The sequence below is a fragment of the Dipodomys ordii genome, unplaced genomic scaffold, assembly GCF_000151885.1.
Source record: "Dipodomys ordii isolate 6190 unplaced genomic scaffold, Dord_2.0 Scaffold51, whole genome shotgun sequence".
NCBI lineage: Eukaryota > Metazoa > Chordata > Mammalia > Rodentia > Heteromyidae > Dipodomys > Dipodomys ordii.
Window position 1 is genome coordinate 4,748,152 of NW_012267267.1, and position 20,920 is coordinate 4,769,071.

The 20,920-nt window shown below is 43.6% G+C and overlaps 1 protein-coding gene across 1 annotated transcript in view; it reads left to right on the top strand.

Moving 5' to 3' along the window:
* The first annotated feature begins 2,033 nt into the window (after window positions 1-2,033).
* The window catches only part of Cachd1 (cache domain containing 1), a 221,741-nt gene continuing 202,854 nt past the window's right edge, over window positions 2,034-20,920 (top strand). The window contains exons 1-2 of the mRNA XM_013020541.1: window positions 2,034-2,077; window positions 2,153-2,306. Of these exons, the coding sequence (XP_012875995.1) occupies window positions 2,034-2,077; window positions 2,153-2,306 (198 nt within the window). The remainder of the gene's footprint in view (window positions 2,078-2,152; window positions 2,307-20,920) is intronic.

Sequence of the window (20,920 nt, forward strand, 5' to 3'; positions counted from 1 at the left end):
GTCAAATGGGGGCATAGAGTGGTGAATGTCACACTGTGAAAATGTTTCCCAGTTCAACCGACAACACCATTTGGAGAATTGCTTATACATTTTTGTCAGTCAAAGGGCTTGAACCCAGGGGCTGGGTGCTGTCCCAGAGCTCTTTTTGCTCAAGACTAGTGCTCATGTTGAGCCACAGCTCCATTTCTGGGTTTCTGGTGGTTACTTGGGAGATAAGAGTCTCACAGACTTTCCTGCCTGGGCTGGCTTTGAACCACAATCCTCAGATCACAGTATCCTGAGTAGCTAGGATGACAGGTGTGAGCCACCAGCGCCCAGCCCCATTGGAGGATTCTGAGTAGAAAAAGGATCATAGTGAGGTAAGATGGGCCAGAGAAGCTTAACAAGAGGAGCTTTTTTTTTTTTAATTTGACCAAACAAATAAAACAGAAGGTTTCACTTTACTGTCAATGAAAGAGCCTCCAGGTTCTAGTCCTGATGCTACTTTACACCTGATGAACCCCTGGGCAGTCCTTCCTCCCAGTTGCTTAGTTAGGATCTCACCATCAGTCTATGGAAAGGTGCATGGCTGCTTTGCTGCTTTGCACACATACACACACACAAACACCACATATATCACCATTCACAAGTTCCAATCGTTTCCAACTAGTGACTATCCTGGGTTCCTGAGGCAGGAGTCACCTTTGCTGGCAAGAACAGGTGTGGACTCTGGTTCAGTTTTGTTTTCCTTTCCGTTGTTTTGGATGGAATCAGAGGGTTCATTTCTGAAAAAGAAAGGGCTGTGTTGAGTTTAAGAGCAAAGGCCTCGGAGTAAGACTTGTGCTTAAATTCTGGATCGGCCTCTTATCCCCTGGGTGACCTTCGACTATTTATTCCACCTCCCAGAGCTTCAGTCTTTGTTACCTAAAAACTGGGATAAAAATACATACCTCGCAGGGGTATGTCGCAGGGATTAAAGGATAATGGGTGCAGACCTGAGAGCTCCGTGCAGGGCACGAGGTAGCCAAGCCAGTTACAACAACAACAATAACAACAACAAAAGCAGTCTGCGGCTCCCAGAAAGGAGAACTATTGCCGTTAATACCATCGAAGGAAGAGCACTGAGGCACAAATGGCTGTCGCCTCCTTCCAAATCTGGCAGAAAGCCAGCCTGCCAGAACTTAAAGGGACTTGAGATGGGTGGGACCTGGCGCGGGGTGGGACCCGGGAAGCCCGCGCGTGGGCGGAGGTGGTGAGGACGGGTGAGGGTTCTTGGGGCGCCCCCCCTCTCCCCGGGCTGGGCTGGTACGGGAGAAGAGAGGCTGGGTTTTCGGGGGGCGAGGGGGGGTGGGCCTCGGTGTCCTGGAGACCCGGGGTAGCGGCGGGAGCGAGGGAGAGAGAGGAGGGGCGACCGGGGGAATTTCCCCGCCTCTCTCCCTCCGGCCATAAATCACCGCAGTCGCGGCGGCGGAGCCGGGAAGTGCACGGAGCCGGAGCGCAGCGTGGTGGCACCAGACACCTCCCTTCTCCCACCTCTTTTCTTTCCTCCAGTTGTGTGTGTGTGTGAGTGTGTGTGTGTGTTCAAGCCCCCCCCCCCCTCGCTCGGTGACTGCCCCGGCCGTGCCGCCGATCGCTCCCCCTTCGGTGTCGCCGCCCGCCCTCGTCGCCTTGGCCGCGCGGGGGGACACAGGGGAAGCGAAAGCGGCGCGGCTCCGCCTGTCACCCCCGCAGGGCCACTCCGCACACCCCGGCCTGCGGGAACCCCGACTCCCGGAGCCGTCCTCGGAGCCGCCGGGTGGTGCGGGCGCCGGGCGATCGGGGAGCGCTCGGCCGGCCACTTCCTTTCTCCCGCCCGCCGGCCGCCGCAGCCCGGCGATGGTGGCCGCCCGCGCTCCCGCGCTGTAGCCGGGCGCCCCCTAAGTTTGGGAGCCGCCGCCTCCGCGGCGCACACACCCGAGTGCAGACCGGGAAGAAAGTTTTGCAGGGTGCGCGGGTCGGGTCCTCCCGGCTTGCCTGCGCCGGGAGCCCTTCGGCGGGGAGTGGCGGGAGGCAGCATGGCCCGCGAGGCGGAGGAAGAGGAGACCGCGGAGACGGCCGCCCCGGCCCTCCGCTGTCCGGGCTCGCGGGGCTGGGCCGGGGCCGAGGCCAGAGCCGGAGTCGGGGCCGGGGCGCGGCGGCTGCCGCCCCTCTGGCTTCTCGGTCTGATGGCGTGCTGGCTCCTCGGAGCAGTGGCCGACGCCGACTTCTCCATCCTGGATGAGGCGCAAGTGCTGGCCAGCCAGATGCGGAGGCTGGCGGCCGAGGAGCTGGGAGTCGTCACCATGCAGGTAGGCGACCCCCTTCGTGTCCCGAGCTTGCCGGGCATCCTGCCTTTCCCTCTGCCCAGCAGCGCCTTTGGCCGGGCGCGAAACCCTCTTGTAGGCACCGAGCTCTGAGTCCTGCTGGACCCCTGTCCCTCTGTCTTTGGCGGCGTCACCCGTTGACTGAGCACCAATTCCTTCCTCCCACCCCCTCCTCCATGCACCCCCTTTCCTCTGCAGGATCCCCTCTGCCCGGAACCCACTTTTGCCTGCCCAACCCCCTTTGCTGAGCACCTGGTCCTTTATCTCGGTCAAGGATTCTCTGGTTTCCTCGCACCTCTCTTCCTAATCTGCACACATTTTCCCCCTTCGTCGACTTGTTTTCGCCCGGCCATGCCTTGCAGAGTCCCCCTGCCCTCTTTGTGTCCCCATCTCCGGGCAGCCAGCCCCGCCTGGCTCAAGCCATTTCCCAAAGCCCCCCCAGCCGCCCCCCTTGGCCACTTCCCATCCTCCCCGGGAACTGGGGCGCATGGATGGGCGCTGGGAAGGAAGGAGGTACCAGAGATTACCCAGTTGCTCCAGGGCCCACCCGGGGGTCCCGGAGGAGAACTGCTCTGGAGCAGTCTCAGCCGCCCCCTCTCCCCTCGTCCGGGTGATCTGGAGGGAGGGGCTGGCCGGGTAGAGTACCCCTGTAACGTCCTGGTGGGTGGGTGGGTGGGTGGGTGGGGGGACTCTTTTTGTTGCTTTAGGTTTATGCTGTTTGTGGGTTGCGTGGGGTCGGCTGTACAAGCTTTTATTTTTTGCATTTGCCTTTTTTGTTTGTTTGGTGTGTGTGGGGGAAAGGATCAAAATGGAAAGGGTTCCCATTCCTCCAGATTGTTTAGCTTGTCAGTCTCTTCCCAGGAGAGGAAGAGAGACTTACAGAAAAAAAATGGCTCGCGGCTAATAAGGAATCCTGATGTTGTTACTCATAAGGCACAGTAGTAAAAAAAAAAAAAAAAAAAAGCTAAACAGCAACCACCTGGAGATTCTATCTCGAAGTTATTATCCTCATAGTGGCCGGGAAGACTCACTCAGTTAGGATAAGTTAAGATGACATTGTGAGTGTGAAACCTTTAGTATAGCATTATTTAACACTGTACAGTCTAACCACAGTGATGGTGATGAATGTGGTCTTCGAAAGAGCGAAGTTTCCAGGAATGTATTATTGGAAGAGGCTTCTGATTTCGATCCTTCAGGGACTATCCCACCTCTCCCACAGGGAGAGGTGTTTTTGAACCACTTTGGGATTCAGGTTTCTGAGAGTTTTTAACCCTTCCCCCACCCCAGACTCCCAAGAGGCTACAGTTTTCCTAAAGCGAGTTCCACAGATCTCCACTGTATCAATGGCCATTTTTTAGGAGGTTGAGTCTAGCTTTGCTTGAAAGGTAATTTTACATTTATTTGCACACCCAGCACTGAAGTGCCCTAGAGTCGGATTTTCTTCATTTGCATAAGAATAGATAAGCTTTTAAAATACATCTTTTAACTCTCTCTGCAGATCTTTCTGGTTCAGATTCAATTATAATTTTTTCCATATGCATTTTCTGAATCCTGACTGTGGCTGAGTTCTTAGAGGGAAATGACTTTTGGAGGAGATGGAAAACTGAGACTTACTTTTCCCTAGTGAATGTTTCAATTCAGAACACAAACAATTGTCTTGTAAAAGATTTAATGTTTTACAGTCTTGGACTTTGCTTTTAGGATTAAGTGGCATTTGTTGCCTCCAGCCCTGTGGTTTGGTCAAGGGATCTTGCGTGGGTCTTTCCCCTTTCTCCCTGTAAGCAAAGGACTTGCTTTTTTTCTACAACACTGACAGCCTTGGCACCCTGTCCTTGACAAAAGGTGAAATTGGATCCTAACACATTGTTATTCAGGTAGGGTTCTAAAGCAAATGTAGTTTTAAAAAGCTTCCCCGTAGAAAAGGAGACACTTTAGGGAAAAAAAGCTCTGGTCAGTGGGGGAGTTGTGCCCAAATGGCCCTTTATCTCCTTCCTACTGGCCTCCCTCCAACACCTTTGCTACCTCTTTGTGGAAGCCGACCTCCTGCAGACAGGGTTTTGTCTGGTAAAATGTGAAGTGGCTTCTCTCTTTTTTTGAAAGGAGTCACACTTACTGTATTAAAATTCCTCTTCTAGAGTTGTACATTGATCTACCACTTTGCCCCAATGTGGGAAAATTGGGGGGAAGAGTCTTTTTTTAAAAAAATGTAGTTAGAACTGCCAGCTCTTTTAAGGCAGATGGTGTGCTTGTAAATAACAAAATCTAACACAGGCTAGATTTCTAACTCCTCAGCATAAAGGTTGTGAACCTTACATACTTCTATAAACCTTAGGGATTTGCTCAGTGGATCTAAAGTTTAATGTGCTTTTGGTTGTGTTGATGTAGATTAAGGAGACCCTTTCCCCCCTATCTTCCCTTTTGCAATGTTGGATTTTTATAGGTATAGATCCAGCTGGTGGCTCAGAGACAGTCGATTGTGGAGGTTAAGTTGAGCTGGGTTAGACTCCCACACAAAGATGGCTGTCAGGGAAAGGATTCTGACTCCTTTCATTTGACCTTGGCATTTTTAGCAGACCACAGTCCTCCTTAGGACGGCATTTCATTTTATGACAAAGTTTCTGTAGGCCAATTTCCTAATTAAAATCAAAATTCCTGACTTTTGATTGTTTCTGTTGCTGAAGAAGGTTCCAAAGGTAGTTTTTAATATTGAGAAATTGTACCGTAGCCTCTACACCAGACCTGTTGTTTTACAGTAGTTCGAATGGCCATGCTGGAGGTTGCAAAGGGTGATTGTACAAAAGTGGAAACCGGGTCTTTTTTCAGCTCTGTAGTTTCCCATGACCATCTTGGTACCTGAGGATAGGGAAGACATTTTAAAAGGCAGCCTATCTTAACCAGGTGCCTTGGAGTTTTCTGAGGGCTACCTACTTGTGATTATTTTGTGTTTTTTTTAAAATAATGAACAACATTAAAAAATTTTTTAAATGATAGGCACCAATCAATTTAACCAGTGCCCCTGGGCAAGCTGCCACTGAATACTGCCCCCTGGCCGCAGACTTCATACATCATGAGTAAAAGTCAAATCTAATCATCAACTCCTCAGGGGTCTGGTGGAGTTCAGCTATCAATGTGTGACTTGGGAGGAGAAAGCGACTGGTGTCCAGGGAGACTTATTTCTGCTTATTCATTCATGCAACAAGTTTATATCAAATAGCCTCGTGCACAAAATAGAAAAAGCCTCATGGTGGATATCTGGAGACATGAGTTTCAGCATTGCCACTTGCAAGTTGGATGATTTATTTTGCAAAATCAGGAGTGCTGCTTTTTGTTTGTTTGTTTGTTCTTTTCCCCAAGAATTTTGCTTTGCGGGCTTCATGGAGATAGTGCATATGAAGGCACCTGTTAACTTTAAGCTGGGTCCAAGAGATGTTGATGGATGTAGCTGGTCTTTAATAGAGAAATATTCTCTGAAACTGAGCTCTGGGACACGTGTGCAGGGGGTTTGTCAGGAGGTATTCCAGCACAGTCCTTTAAGGAGTTTGCCTTTTGGAGGAGGAGTAGGATCGCACAGGTAAGATGGTTAAGCAACAATGCCTGCTTGTTAGAAGGCATGTCTGCTCTGGGAGCCATTTCGCCAGGCAGTTACAAGGCCCATTTAACATTATATGACAATACAGGCTTCCTAACAGCAAGCACCTGGCACATGGCCAGTGTGCCCGCCTTGGTGTTAGCACTAACACAGCTCTTTTGGGCTGGGCACACTGGCCATGTTCATTCACTGTGAACTTGGCAGTCATACCAGCAGGTTGGTCAGACAGCTGCTATATGGGGCCTGGGAAGGGAGGTAGGGAGGTCTATGGAGTGGGGTCTTTCCAGGCAGCCAGAAAAAATACCAGAAACACAAACTGAAGCTTCATCTCAAATTGGAGGAAGAAGTAGCAGCCAGGATAGGCTCAGCTGGAGTAGAGAGGTGTCCATTGAAAATGGAGAGCAGTGTAAATAGTGACTGTAGCTGAACAGAAATAGACAATCCTCCTCTGTGAGCCATAAAAGAGCAATGCATAAAGTCATGCTCACTTTTTACATATATATCCAGCAGTCTTGTGGTGGGCTTCCACTCCAGGTGTCTTGAATGTCTTTCAGTGAAAAGTGACCCCTACCCTTAATCTCTCAACTAATCACGGAAGTAGACACAAAAAAGACATACAATCCCACTTTTTGTTAGCAGTAGAGAGATTGGTGCAATGGAAGAGGGACCACAGTGCCTTGTCCATGTTTATCATTTAGTCCAGGAAGTCATCTGTTTTGGTCTATTCAATGCCACAGCATGGAAGTGGAAGCAGTAGCCTCACATGTGAAGTGTTAACGACATCAGCAGTCATTAGATAATTTCTCAATCCTTTTTGGTGCTACTGGACAAAGTTAGCGGGTGCATCTTGAACCCATCACAAGGAGGTGACTGTGATTCTGTGCTTCTGTAGTTCCCAAATCGTAGTCCTTTGACTGTCATTCTGGCACTTGTATGTGTGGGGGGTGGCGAGGTGGAGTGGGGGGGGGAAGGTCACTGAGGCTTGAACTCAAGGTCTGTCCCTTATCTTTTTCACTCAAGGCTGGCACTCTACCACTTGAGCCACACCTCCACTTTTGACTTTTTGGTGATTAATTGGAGATAAGTACTCCCATGGTCTTTTCTGCATGGTCTGGCTTTGAGCCAGAGTCATCAGATCTTGGTCTCCTGAGTAGCTAGGATTACAGGCATGAGCCATGGGTGCCTGGATATTCTGGCACTTTTGTAGTGATTGGACATAAATATCTTTGCAGCTCTATTCCAACTGCTAGCTGATTTGCAGTCTAGGGGAGGCTTCCATTATCCTCAGACTCCTGTGCCCCATACCAGGAATTGAATACTGAAACAGAAGAAAACAGATCACTAATAGATGACTCAGAGTTGAACTTGAACTAAAGAATGTGCCCAAGAAAAACCATGTAGAATGAGTTTTTAATCTACTTGTGTGTGGAGGGGCAGGGACCTGGGGGGGGGGTGGAGTAAAGAAAGATACAATGCTTGGAACTTTGCTGCTGCTGCCGCCCCCCCTTCTCTGCTCCACCTCCTTTTTTTGCAATAGTTCTATTTTCTATTATAAGTTAGCTTGATGGCCTTCATGATGTTCTTGACAGTTCTTTATATCTGAAGGTATGTTATTTTGTGCAAATGTCTGTATCTGAATTCTTTTATCTAAAATCAGAGATTAATATCTTTTATTTATTCAATAAATGTGACATGCAGTTAAATATTAAAGTACAAATGTCATAATTAGTGGAAGCTTTAATCAATTCAAAAATAACCCAAAATAGAATGCAAGCATTGGATGGATTTTATTTTTGATTCAGTCTGCTATTCTTTTGATTGTAGATTGAATCCATTAATATTTACGGTTATTATAGAGAGATGTGTCATGTTTACTGTCATTTTCTTGATTTCTTGTATTTTTTCCCCTTTCTGCAGTTATTAAATTGATCTTCTAGTGATTTTTGTCTGATGTATCTCTTTGATTTTGATTGTTTTCTTCAGATTGTATTCCTTCCTTTAGAATTCTTTGTAATACTGGCTTAGTGCTCATGAATTCCTTTCATGTTTGTTTGTCATGGAAGGTTTTGGTTTCACCATCTAATGTAAATGATGAGTAGATCAGTTTGGATTGGCAGTTGTTAATCTTCAGTGCTTGGATTATACCATTCCAGGCTCTCCTTGCTTTGAGGGTTTGTTTGAAGAGGTCTTCAGTGATTCTGATGTTCTTTCCATTGTAATATAGCCTCTTCTTTAATTTTGCGGCATTTAAAATCACTTTGTTGCTATTCATGTCTGATGTTTTTACTGTGTGTGTCAAGAAATGTTTATTCTTGGATCCAATATACTGGGGGTTCTATATGCTTCTGATAAGCAAGTAAGATTTTTCTCTTGTAAGAGGGAAAAAATATGCCTTCCTCAACTTCCATTTCTCTAACACCTGCATTAGCTGTCTTGGTTGTATTTTTCCTGCCAGTGGTACTTGAGTCTTGGAAGGGCTTGGGAAGGGGAAGAAGATAGTTTCACACTTTATAATGTGTCGGTGCTATTTCTGGTTGCTGCTGGCTGAGTTGCTTCCTTGAGCTTAAGTGGATAAGTAGGCAGGAACCTTTCAAAAGTCTGGAATTTTGATATTAGGTGGAGTGAGATTTATTTTGCATATTCTTGGACCTGGTTTAAGAACTTATTGAAATTCAAAATATGAAAGGGCAACAGGGACAACAATTTTGACTCAACCCATTATTAATGATGTAACCTTCAGCCTGCTATTACTCCCTCTGAGGACAGTGTCTTCATGCTTCCTGTAGCCCTAAGGGAAAATATGTTTTAAAAGACAACATGAGTTCTAACATAAAAGTAATCAGTAAACAGAAATAAAAAATATAGGAGCAGTCTGTTTGGTGTCAGGGTACAGAACCAGAAGGCAACAAACATTTTTTGAGCCAGAATGAAACAGAAACATAACCCTTAGAAATTACCTTTCATTGTAGTTAATCCTCTGCCATAGTTTCTGGGGCACAGTACAGAGATCTTCAACATGTGCTGCTCCAAAGAAAATATTAGGCAATCTCTAATTACTCTTAAATCTTTTATTTTTTTCTGGTTCCTGTTCTGGGGTTTGCACTCAAAGCTTGGGTGCTTGCTGTTCTTGAGCTTTTGTGCTCAAGGCTAGCACTCAACCACTTGAGCCACAGTTCCATTTCTGGCTTTTTGGTGGTTAATTGGAGCTAAAAGTCTCATGGACTTTTGCTTTCCAGGCTGGCTTTGAATTGGGTTCTTCAGATCTCAGCCTCGTAGGATTATAGTTGAGAGATACTGGTGCCCAGCTTCCTCAATCTGTTTAATAAAAATGTACAAAATAGGGAAAATAGCTGAAGAGTATAGCTTAATCAGTTATTGGCTAGTGGTTAGGATGATTTTTGTCTCTATGTCTGCCTCTACCTGCTCTTCCCCTTCCCTAATTATATGAAGCAAATTTTAGATATTTGAATTGAAATTTAAAATATGTAACATCAACATGAACAAATTTGATGTAGCTAATGGTGTAGTTTCTGGCATATTGTAAGATCACTCTGAACTTAAGTGCCTTCCTGGTGTGTGTTATATGTGCATGTGTACATGGGTGTGTATTTCTCAGTACTGAAACTTGAACTCAGGCCTGTGCCTTGTTCTTTACCTTTTTTGCTCAAGGCTCGTGCTCCATTTCTGGCTTTTTGGTGGTTAATTGGAGATAAGAATCTCATAGACTTCCTGCCCAGATAGGCTTCAAACCAGGATCCTCACATCTCAGCCCTCAGAATAGCTAGGATTATAGGCATGAGCCACCAGTTCCCAGCTTCTTCATGCATTTTAAAGTGCATTCAGGTTTAATTTATATACTTTTAATGTGTTATAAATTATATTTTGTTTCACTGGTATCTAGAATATTCCATTGACAAAAACACTTTGAAGCATATGATATACATAAACTTTGTTGTGATGTTTGGCTTTTTCTCCCTAGACCTTTACAAATAGCTACTCTCCTTTTTGGACATGAGTAACTGAACTGGAGATCAAATCTTTTTTTTTTTCTTTTTGTTGATTGTGGGGCTTGAACGCGGGGCCTGGGTGCTGTCCCTAAGCTCTTTTGCTCAAGGCAAGCTCTACCACTTTGAGCCACAGCTCCTACTGTGGGTTTGCTGGTGGGCTAATTGGAGATAAGAGTCACATAGACTTTCCTGCCAGGGCTGGCTTTGAACCAGGATCCTCAGATCTCAGCCTCTTGAATTGCTAGGATTACAGATGTGAGCCACCAGTGCCTGGCTGGAGCTTGAATCCTGAGCATGGTAGGCAAATGTTGTGCCACAAATGATATATTACATCCTCAGCTCTTGAATAGCTAGTACCTTTGCCCTTCCAGATGGAATGCCAAGCTTCTTTGGGAAGCTCTTCTGGGTCTCTTCTGAGTGGGCCTTCCTAGCTCTCATTTTCATGCTTGTTTTCCCGTAAAGCTGTGAAGTTCCTTATTTCCCTCATGGCTGGTTTATAGTCTGGCCACATGTATGTCTGAGGCAGTATGAACCACATCTGTTTGCTCCCTGTTCTCTCCCATTTGCAGAAGAGGCAAGAATAAGATAAGGAGAAGACAAGCTGTAAATGGGAGACAGGGGAGGGTCAAAGAGGAAGAGCTGATCTTGCACATATTTGTTTTCTGATTAGGCTGTGATGTCTCCCTGCAAAACTGGATGCTGCAAGAAGGCAAGAATTATAAGGGACTTGTGTCTTCCCCAGGAATTCCTAACAGGGAGACTGAACCAGCTTGGATGGCTCAACAACTACCAACATACTTGATTCAGAGTACTCCATAGCTAAATCTAGTGTTTACAAAGGTTAGATACTCAGAAGGAATAAGTGGGCCCCGTGTGGGTCTCTAGGGAGAGGTGATAGCTATTGTTAACAGGGGGCATGTGCCAGGCTAAAGGAGGACAGACACTGCTCAGCCCTAGTGATGGCTGCCAGGGCAATGTTGGGCCAGTGTTGTTACATCATTTTTGTTTTTTTGGAAGTGGAATGTGTGGTTTTATATAAAATCACTTGATTCTTAAAATGTTGGCAACGGATTCAGATTAAAAAAAAAATCAAACAGCACTGCATGGGCCAAGCTAAACACATATGCAGACTGGATCGAGCCAGAGGCCACCAGTTTGTAGTGTCTGGGTTAAAATTGTTCATTGGATTGCAGAAATTAACGCTAGTGCTTTTGTATAGGTTATGGAGACTGATTTTTTTTTTTTTTTGCCAGTCCTGGGGCTTAAACTATGGCCTGGGCACTTCTCTGAGTTCCTTTTCCTCAAGGTTTCTTCTACCACTTGAGCTACAGCTATACTTCTGGCTTTTTCTGTGATTAATTGGAGATAAGAGTCTTTCCTGCCCAGACTGGCTTTGAACCATGATCCTCAGATGTCAGCCTCTTGAGAAGCTAGGATTATAGGTGTGAGCCACTGATACCCAATGAGACTGGATATTTTTATGCTCGATAAAGAGAAATTTCTGATGAACAGTTATAAAATAGATTGCCTTGGGAAATGAGGTCCTTGTCATTATAACTACTTCAAATATTTCTCGAATGTTGCTTTTGTTCCAGGCACTATGCTAGGCCTGAGATATCCATCAGTTAATTTCCAATGTAACGTAATTATGAGAGAAAAGCTTCTGAATGCTTGGAGATGATGTGTCAGAGATGTTAACCTGCCGGGGAGGGTGTGAAGGCATTCTATTCTAGAAGGCTGCCCTGAGAAAGTGGAATGACTAACAGACTAACCAGGAGGTTCCTTATTTAGAGAAAACATAGCACTCTGAGGAATAGAAAGATGGCATTAGGATCTTGAGCTTCAGAGGAGAAAGGTCATATGAGAGGCCGGAGGAAATAAGCAGAGGTATGGCGTGCCTAGAACTTTTCTGTCAGTCAAGACTTGTTCGACAATTACAGAGCATCCAGCTTCCTACTGACTTAACAACAAAGAAAGCTGTTGCCCCATGTAGGTGAATGGTCTAGGGTGGATCATTTTGTGCAAGACTAGTGTTGGGTCTGCAGGATATGGCCAGTACTATGTTTCCCTTTCTGCACATTCACAATAAGTGTTTTCCCCCAAGTACTAGGGGAACTGAGATAAGCTTGAACTGAGATAGGTGCTCTACCAATTGAAACACACTGCCACCCATTTGTGGGTTGGTCATTTTCAAGATTGGATCTTGCTTTATGCCCAGGCCAGCCTGGACCATGATCCTCAATTTGTTCTTGCTTGTCATCATACCCAGCCATTGGTGAACTTTTTTCTGTCAGAAAGCTTGGAATCTAGAAAACTCAGCTGAAATGATTTAGGATTCAGGTTTCGTTTAAAAAATGAAAGACTGTCTACAATCATAGCATGCTCCATTTCTGGGTCCCATGTACCCAAATCCAATTAAAGGAGGACCTGTTCGGGCCCAAAGACAGACAAGTTGGCCAGCAGCTCACTAGGATCCACTCTGAGAATGCAGAAGCCTTGCCCTTGACATGTCTTTTTTTTCTAAACTCTCAGATCTCTAGGATCAAAGAAGGGCTGGAAGGATCACAGACATAAGCATTCATTGTATGGAAACTGAACCCTGGTTGGAGCATGGCTCAAGGACATATTAGCAGTAACACTTGATCTTGGACTTTTTTGTGTGCCGGTCCTGGGGCTTGAACTCAGGGCCTTGGCACTATTCCTGAGCTTTTGTGCTCAAGGCTAGTGCTCTACCACTTGAGCCACACAGCTCCACTTCTGGCTTTTTGGTGGTTAATTGGAGGAAGAGTCTCATGGATTTTCCTGGCCTGACTGGCTTTGAACCATAATTCCTGAGTATCGAGGATTACAGGTGTGAGCCACCAGCACCCAGCTGGACTTTAACTTTTTAATACGTTTTGTGATAATATACTATAGGAACTCCATTTTTCCCATTGCCTTAAGTTGCAAAAAGAAACTCGTTTTAGTACTATATTCTTCTTTTGAAAAGAAAGTTGCTTTAGCTGTTTTAGGACTTAAATTAGAATTTAAAACTGATGATCCTACTTTGACAGTTGATGGGATTATTTTGTTATTACTTAAATGCCTAAAAGTTAGTGAGCCACTGAAGGAAGTTCAATAATTCTGAAGCCTTATAGAATGCTAGATATTTTTCTTTAAAAAAAAAACAAAAGCAGCTGGGTGCTGGTGGCTCACACCTGTAATCCTAGCTATTCAGGAGGCTGAGATCTGAGGATCCTGGTTCAAAGCCAGCCCAGGCAGGAAACTCTGTGTGACTCTTATCTCCAATAAACCACCAGAAAATCGGAAGTGCTGCTGTGGCTCAAGTGGTAGAGTTTTCACCTTGAGCTGAAGAGCTGAGGGACAGTACCCAGGCCCAGAGTTCAAGCCCCACAGCCAACTAAAACCTACCCCCTCAAAACAAACAAACAAAAACCCCCTCCCCGAAGCAGCAAATTTAATTGATCAAGAGCTATTAATTATTATTGTGAACCCGTACCACCAAAGTAAGTTTTTGTTAAAAAGGTAAAGTAGGGCTGGGGATGTAGCTCAGTGGTAGAGGTACTTGTTTAGCATGCATAAATCTTAGGTTCTAGTCCTACTACCACAAAAATGAGCAAATAAATAAAAATCACATTAAAATTAAAATAAAAAGGTACCATTTAAAAACCCTGAGAGCCAGGCTCTGGTGGCTCACACCTGTAATCCTAGCTACTCAGGAGGCTGAGATCTGAAGATCACCGTTCAAAGCCACCCTCGGCAGGAAAGCCCATGAAACTCTTATCTTCAATAAACCACCAGAAAGCCGGAAGTGGCATTGTGGCTCAAGTGGTAGAGTACTAGCCTTGAGCTCAAGAGCAGAGGTACAGCTCTCAGGCCCAGAGTTCAAGCCCCACAACCAGCCAAAAAAACCCAAAACCCCTTAGGATAAGAATAACTTCGGTTGTTTATTGTTTGTTTATGCAAAAGCCACAGAAGGAAATTTCACCTGTAATTTTCAGGCATATTTCTGTTTTGAAAATGTACTTCATAATTTAATATCTCTCTAGTTATTAGGAATATGCAGTCTTGCCACTTTTTTAAAAGTAAAATTTGTAATAAAAATATTATTATTTTGGAGAAGCTGTTTGAGTTGATGATTAAACTGTCATTTGAAAGTTGAGCACTGGTGGCTCATGCCTGTAACCCTAGCAACTCAGCAGGTTAAGATCTGAAAATGGAGATAAGAAGCCAGCATGGGCAGAAAAAAGCTCTGAGACTCTTTATCTCCAACTAACTAGCAAAAAGCCAGAAGTGGAATTGTGGCTCAAGTTGTAGAGCTCCATCCTTGAATGAAATACGCAAGTGAGCTTGGAGGTCAAGTCCCAGTAACAGAACAATGAATGAATGTATGAATGAATGGATAAATGTGTAAATAAATGTCATTAAATACTTCTTTACCTTGTCCTCTTTCTCTGAGTGCAGATATTTTCCTGTGCTTAAGATAAAACAATTTAGAATCATTTCAGCTGTGGCAGAGCTGATAAGATATATGTTAGGGGAACAACATAAACTGAGTTAATTACACAGATTGAAAAGTTCCAACACTTAAATACCAGAGTAGAGCAGCTGAAAAGTAACTTCTGGCCTATATTCCCCTGGAATTATTATGCCTTATTGTAATTGCATAGTGGAGCTTGTAGAGAGTTCTTATTTTATACATGATAATGTCTTGGTTCTTCTCCAACCATAACAAGTTTGTTGTTGTTGTTGATTTTTTTTTAGAGCAGTCAAAGCCCAATACTGCAGAGTTGTTTTTTGTTGTTTTTGTTTTTTATTCTCCCTGGGTTTAAAAAAGTTATTTTTTTACACGAAGTATTTTAAAAGATAATTTCCAAGTCCTGGTGGAAGGACAGTGAATATCAGTAAACCAGTGAGAATAAATCTGAATTTTTAATTAGGCTTTGAGTTTTTGCTTCAAAGTGTGGAGACATCATTAGTGATGTAAGTCTTGTTGCATTAGCAGAGACTGACATTTTACTTCAAACGCCCAGAGTGCAGCTGTCCTGTGCAGATAAAAGTTGCCAAGTGTGGTAGAGCAAGGTGGATTGGTAGATAATTAGCTGTCCCACATTACTGCAGTGTGGAAGAAGCCTGCCAGTCATGGGCAGGAAGGGGGAATTATTAGTGGGAGAAAATCCAAGTGTGTCATAAAGCAATTTAGAATCATTTCAGCTGTGGCAGAGCTGATAAGATATATGTTAAGGGAACAACATAAACTGAGCCTTGTATATGATGGCCAACTTCCTTCCTTCCTTTCTTTCTTTTTTTCTTCCTTCCTTTCTTTCTTTCTTTCTTTCTTTCTTTCTTTCTTTCTTTCTTTCTTTCTTTCTTTCCTTTATTCCTTTCTTTCCCTAATTCAAAAGAGAAATGGCCAGAAATTAGTGATCCACGAATACATGGATTCATCAACTCCATTTATGAAATAACTACATTAAATTCATCTTCATGAATTTCCATGTCATCTAAGTGTGAAATAAAAGGATATTATGTAGGGAGAAAAATCACAGAGAAGCCATAAAAAGCCTGGGCAATTACTATGCTGAATATAACCATAAAACAAATATTTGAAGCATGTCATCTCTCTGATATAAAATGATACAGTATTTATAAAGGATTTGAGGTAATATTTAAGTCCATATTTATGAGCAAATATATATGTATACACACATATGTGTGTATATGTATTATTTTAATTTTTTTTCTCTGATCATTGAATGTATCTGAAAAATAAGAGGTGTTAGAAAGACCTATTGAGATTTTTATTTTTATTAGCCCTTTTTTGTTTTTCTGACAGTAGTAGGGATTGAATTTAATACCTCATCCTTGTTAGCCAGGTACTCTGCCTACTTGAGCCATTCTCCAATCCCTTTTAGCTTTAGTTTGTCTTTCAAGTATGGTCTCATGCTTTCTTGCCTGGGTCCAGTCTTAGGTAATGATTCTCCTATCCCTGCCTGTTACGCTACCATGCCTGCCTGGACTGGGATTCTTATCCACCCTCGATCACTGGCTAACATATGAAGCTTCTTGAGACTTTCTTCTCCGTTTGATTGCTCCCTGAACTCTGCCACATCATTGCCCTCCTTCCTACTTCCATCTCCTCTTACTGATCATCTTTCTCTAAAGTTAGTGCCTTGTGTAGCACCCCAGAGACAGGAGGTCTTGAACTAGGTTGGGGGTTGTGTTTTGCTTACTATATGTCTTTTCGGAATGAAGGATGCCTGAATGAATGGTCACTGCAAGAGAGAGAGTCATATATTTTTATTGTTTGTTCTGTATGTGTGGGTGGGGTAAGGAGGGGAGGTGCTTTAATCTTGGGCTATTTGACCTAAAGTTGACTTAACAAGCCCTTCTATGAAGTGAGGAAATTTGCTTTTCCTGTAGTCTTGGGGAGAGGTATCTAAACCATGTGCTAATTATAAGCCCATAATACCTGTTATAGATGTTTCAAGTTGGAGATCCCTGGAGATAGCACAAATTCAAATAATCTTAAAAAGGAGACCTGGGCCTGAGGCATAGCCCAAGTGGTAGAGTGGTTGCCTAGCAAGCTGAGGCTCTGGGTTCAGTCTTTAGTACTAAGGGAGGGGGGGAACCTGGAAGATATTATTTGCGTGGGTGTCTATTCAGATAACAAAGGTGGGCAGAGTTGCAAGTAGTAAAGCGTGATTGAGATGAGTTATTAGAGTATGAATTCCTGCTGGTGATAGCCCTTCTTCTTCATCTGTGTAGTCTTTATGTAGTTTGCACCATCTGGAGCACATCACAAGAACTCAGAAAAAGTCTAGATCACAAAAACTACCCAGTTAACCTTTAAATAACACATTTTGTAACTTTCTAATAATTACTATTGCAAATTAGCTTTTGCTGCTTTGTGGACTTAATCTAAAATGTTTGGGGTCTCTACTTGCTATAAAAAATTGAAATGTTGCAGATAAGTGGACTACCTAGTATAATATCAAGCACTCAGGACTCCTAAGTGGGCATTAGTTGTATCTGATGTATAACTGATTCATGGTAGAGAAAGTTAGGCTTTAAGCTGCTTTATCCTAAAGTTAGAATTCATGGTATATTATTTAACAAAGATTTTTGAGCTCATATTGTATATCAGACCTATGCTTGGCCTTGAGTTTAAGTTAATTTGAAAGAACAACCGGGCACCCGTGGCTCATGCCTATAATCCTAGCTACTCAGAAGGCCGAGATCTGAGGATTGTGCCTCAAAGCCAGCCCAGGAAGGAGCATTCATGAGACTGTTATCTCCAGTTAACTACCAGAAAACCGGAATAGGTGCTGTTCTCAAGTGTAGAGCACCAGCCTTGAGCTGAAGAGCTCAGGAACAGTACCCAGGCCCAGAGTTCAAGACTCACAACCAAGAAAGAGAAAGAAAGAAAGAAAGAAAGAAAGAAAGAAAGAAAGAAAGAAAGAAAGAAAGAAAGAAAGAAAGAAAGAAAGAAAGAAAGAAAGAAAGAAAAAAGAAAGAAAGAAAGAAAGAAAGAAAGGAGCCTAAGATCTTTAATCTTAAGGAATATACAGCCTGCTAGTGAAATAGGCATTGAACAAATAATCATATCATTAAATGTAAATGATAAGTTTTGAGCAGTTTTGTGAAGGAACCACAGGGACTTTAGAAAGAATACCATTTATAAATGTAACTTAGGGATAGTATGTGTAAGTTAGTAGTAGAGCACTTACCTATAAAATAATGTACTGGTGGTTCATGTCTGTAATACCTACTAGCTCCTTAGGAGGCTGAGCTCTCAGGATCATAGCCAGCCCATGCAGAAGAGCCTGTGACACTCTTATCTCCAAGGAACTACTAAAAAGCCAGAAATAGAGCTGTCGCTCATTGGTAGAGTGCTAGCCTTGAATAAAAATGCATAAGTATATAGTGTTCAGATTCTGAGTTCAAGCCCCACGACTGGCATGCAGACACACACACACACACACACACACACACACACACACACAGATGAAGAACAAGAAGGTCTTGTGGGCAGTTGAAAGTAAGTGATGACTTGGGCAGGTCTGTGGGGAGGCGGGAAGGACACTGATGTGTTTGAGGGAAGGACACTGATGTGTTTGAATGGTTAACAGAAGGAATGGATAGGACTGCGATAGAGTCAATTTTATTCTGGCATGAAGAGAAGGAAGCCATTGGAAGCGTTTAGACACGGGAGTAACCAGGTTGACTTCGCTTTAGAAGCCTAGTTGCCTCAACACCCTCACTCTCATCACTTGGTTCTATTACTCATGCTGTTGGCTTATGTTCAGCCTGAAATAAAAGAAGTGCACTAATCCCAGACCTCCACGGGACATCATACCCTGGAGCAGAGGATACCTCTCTCCCTCTCTCTGAAGGATGCTTTCCCTTGTCCTAATGGAACATTAGTGAAATATAGGGGGATAGGATCACATAGGTCCAATCAGGAGCTAATTCTGGAGCCCAGTTGCCTAGATCCCCCTAGAGCTATGCTGACTCCACTCACATATTGTGATGCCACATAATCCATTGATTTGGACAGAAGGGACATATCTCAAATGTCCACTTCAGTAATCACTGTCAGCTTTCCAGTGGCAATAGAATACAGGGACCAATTTGGACTGTTTTGACTATATCATATTTATGCTTGAATCCCCTCTCTTTAAATTTTTTTTTTACTTGATCACAAATTGTCCACAGTTTACAAAAACCCAGCTTATTATGAATGATTTAATTTAAGATTCTTTGACTTTCCCAGGCTGCTAGAGCAATAATGCGTTCAGCAGAAACCATAGTTTGCTTTTTGACTTTATTTAGGATATGGTTATGTGGTAGGGTACTTTGATGCTGGGCTCCCTGTCTATCATATCACTGTTAGGGTCACATGATTGCCCCTCTAATGTATTGACAGTGGGTTTATTTAATATCATATTTTGTGTTTTATTTCCTTATATCTATAAAATGCCTATTTATGTGTACACAACATATATTACTGTATGTTATGCATAATAAAAACTGATATAATGTAATACTGTATATATTATTATAAAATTGACCTTGTGTTGGATGATTTTTGCCCAACTGTAGGCTTAGAGTGTTCTGAACTGTGTTAGGGAAGGCTAAGCTAAGCTATGAGTGTATTAAATGCATTTCTGACATCATATTTTTGGTTTATGATGGGTCCATGGGATGTGAGCCCTTTGTAAATTGAGGAGCATGTGGACTTACTCAGCACCTGCTGTGCTATCTAATCTCAGGGGTGGCAGGAGGCAGGGCAAGTACGTGATTGTGCTAAGTCAACAGTGAGTATCTGGAACTGCCTAATCCATTTGCTTAGTGGAAGAATATAAATCACTTAAGTACAGTGGTAGATCCGACACTTCATATAGCATAATATAATTTTAATATTTTGTGAAATGATTGTGGTTTGGAATTGTCCAAGCTGTGAATTTACATTTTATAAACATATTGCAGATGCATCATAATGGTAATTTGGAGACAGAATCATGGTGTGTGTGTGTTGTGTGTGGTGTGTGTGTGTGTGTGTGTGTGTGTGTGTATGGTGGTGGGGGTATGCGTGTTGCACATCAGTCCTAAGACTTAAACTCAGGGCCTGAACTCTGTCCCTGAGCTTTTTTTGCTGAAGGCTAGTATTCTACCATTGGAGCCACAGCCTCTTGAGTAGCCAGGATTATAGGTGTGAGCATCTAGTGGCAGATAGTTTTATAACTCAGGGCCTGAACACTGATCCTGAGCTCTTTTGCTCAAGGCTAACACTCTACTACTTTAATCCACAGTGCTACTTTTGGTTTTCTGGTGGATAATTGGAGGTAAGAGTCTTATGGACTTTCCTGCTCAGGCTGGCTTTGAACCATAATCGTCAGATCTCAGCCTCCTGAGTAGCTAGGATTACAGGTGTGAGCCACTAGCACCAGGCTCAAGTATACTTTTTTTTGCCCCTCCCTCATGTCTTGTTTGGCTAAGCCTGTTTGTTCCTGGCTGATGTTTAGAAAAGTTTCAAGTAAGTTGAGTATAGTGGCTCATGTCTGTAAACCTAGCTACTTGGGAGGTAGAGATGGGGAAAATCACAGTTTTAGACCAGCCTAGGCAAAAAAATAGTTTGACTTCCCCTCAACTGGTGGCTGAACACACTGGTATGGCTTGTTACCCCAGCTATGAGAAAGCACAATGTTGGGTTCAGTGGCACATGCCTTCATCCCCAAGGAATTAAGGAAGCAAAACTGAGGACAGCCTCCCCAGCTGTACTGGGGAATAAAGTAAGACGCTAGTTTAAAAAAATAATGCAAACAGAAGCTGGAGGCTTGCTAGTAGAGGCCTGACAAACACAAGGCCCTGAGTTCAGTACCAAGAACTACCACTGGAGCTGGATGCTGGTGGCTCATGTTCATAATCCTAGCTACTTAGAAGGCTGAGCTCTAAGGATTGTGGTTCGAAGCTAGTCCAGGCAGGAAAGTCCATGAGACTCTTGGCTCCAATTAATCACAGAAAAAGCTGGATGTGCCACTGTGCATGAGGTGGTCAAGGACTGGCCTTGAATGAAAAGGAGTCCAGGCCAAGAGTTCAAGCCCCAGGACCAGCAAAGAGAGAGGGGTTGAGCAGGTGGGAGGAGGGAAGGGGGAGGGAAAAGAGGCAGGAAGAAGAGACAGGGGAAAGGAGGAGGAGAAAGAAAAATTACAAGTAGAACTGCTAGCTTAAAATATGAATTTTAAACAGCTATGGCAGTTCATTCGGTTACTAAGTAATTGTTAATATATCTCCAAATAAACATAAATTCAAATTTCATTGGATTTTTTTTGTCAGTTGTGAGGTTTGAACTCAGAGCCTAGGTGTTGTCCCTGAGTTTCTTTGTACTGAAGACTAGCTTTCTACCACTTGAGCCACAGTCCTACTTCCTCATTAGATTTTAATAAACAATTTTTGAGAAGTTTATGGCTCTCGAGACAAGTAGCATCTGGGTTTAGATA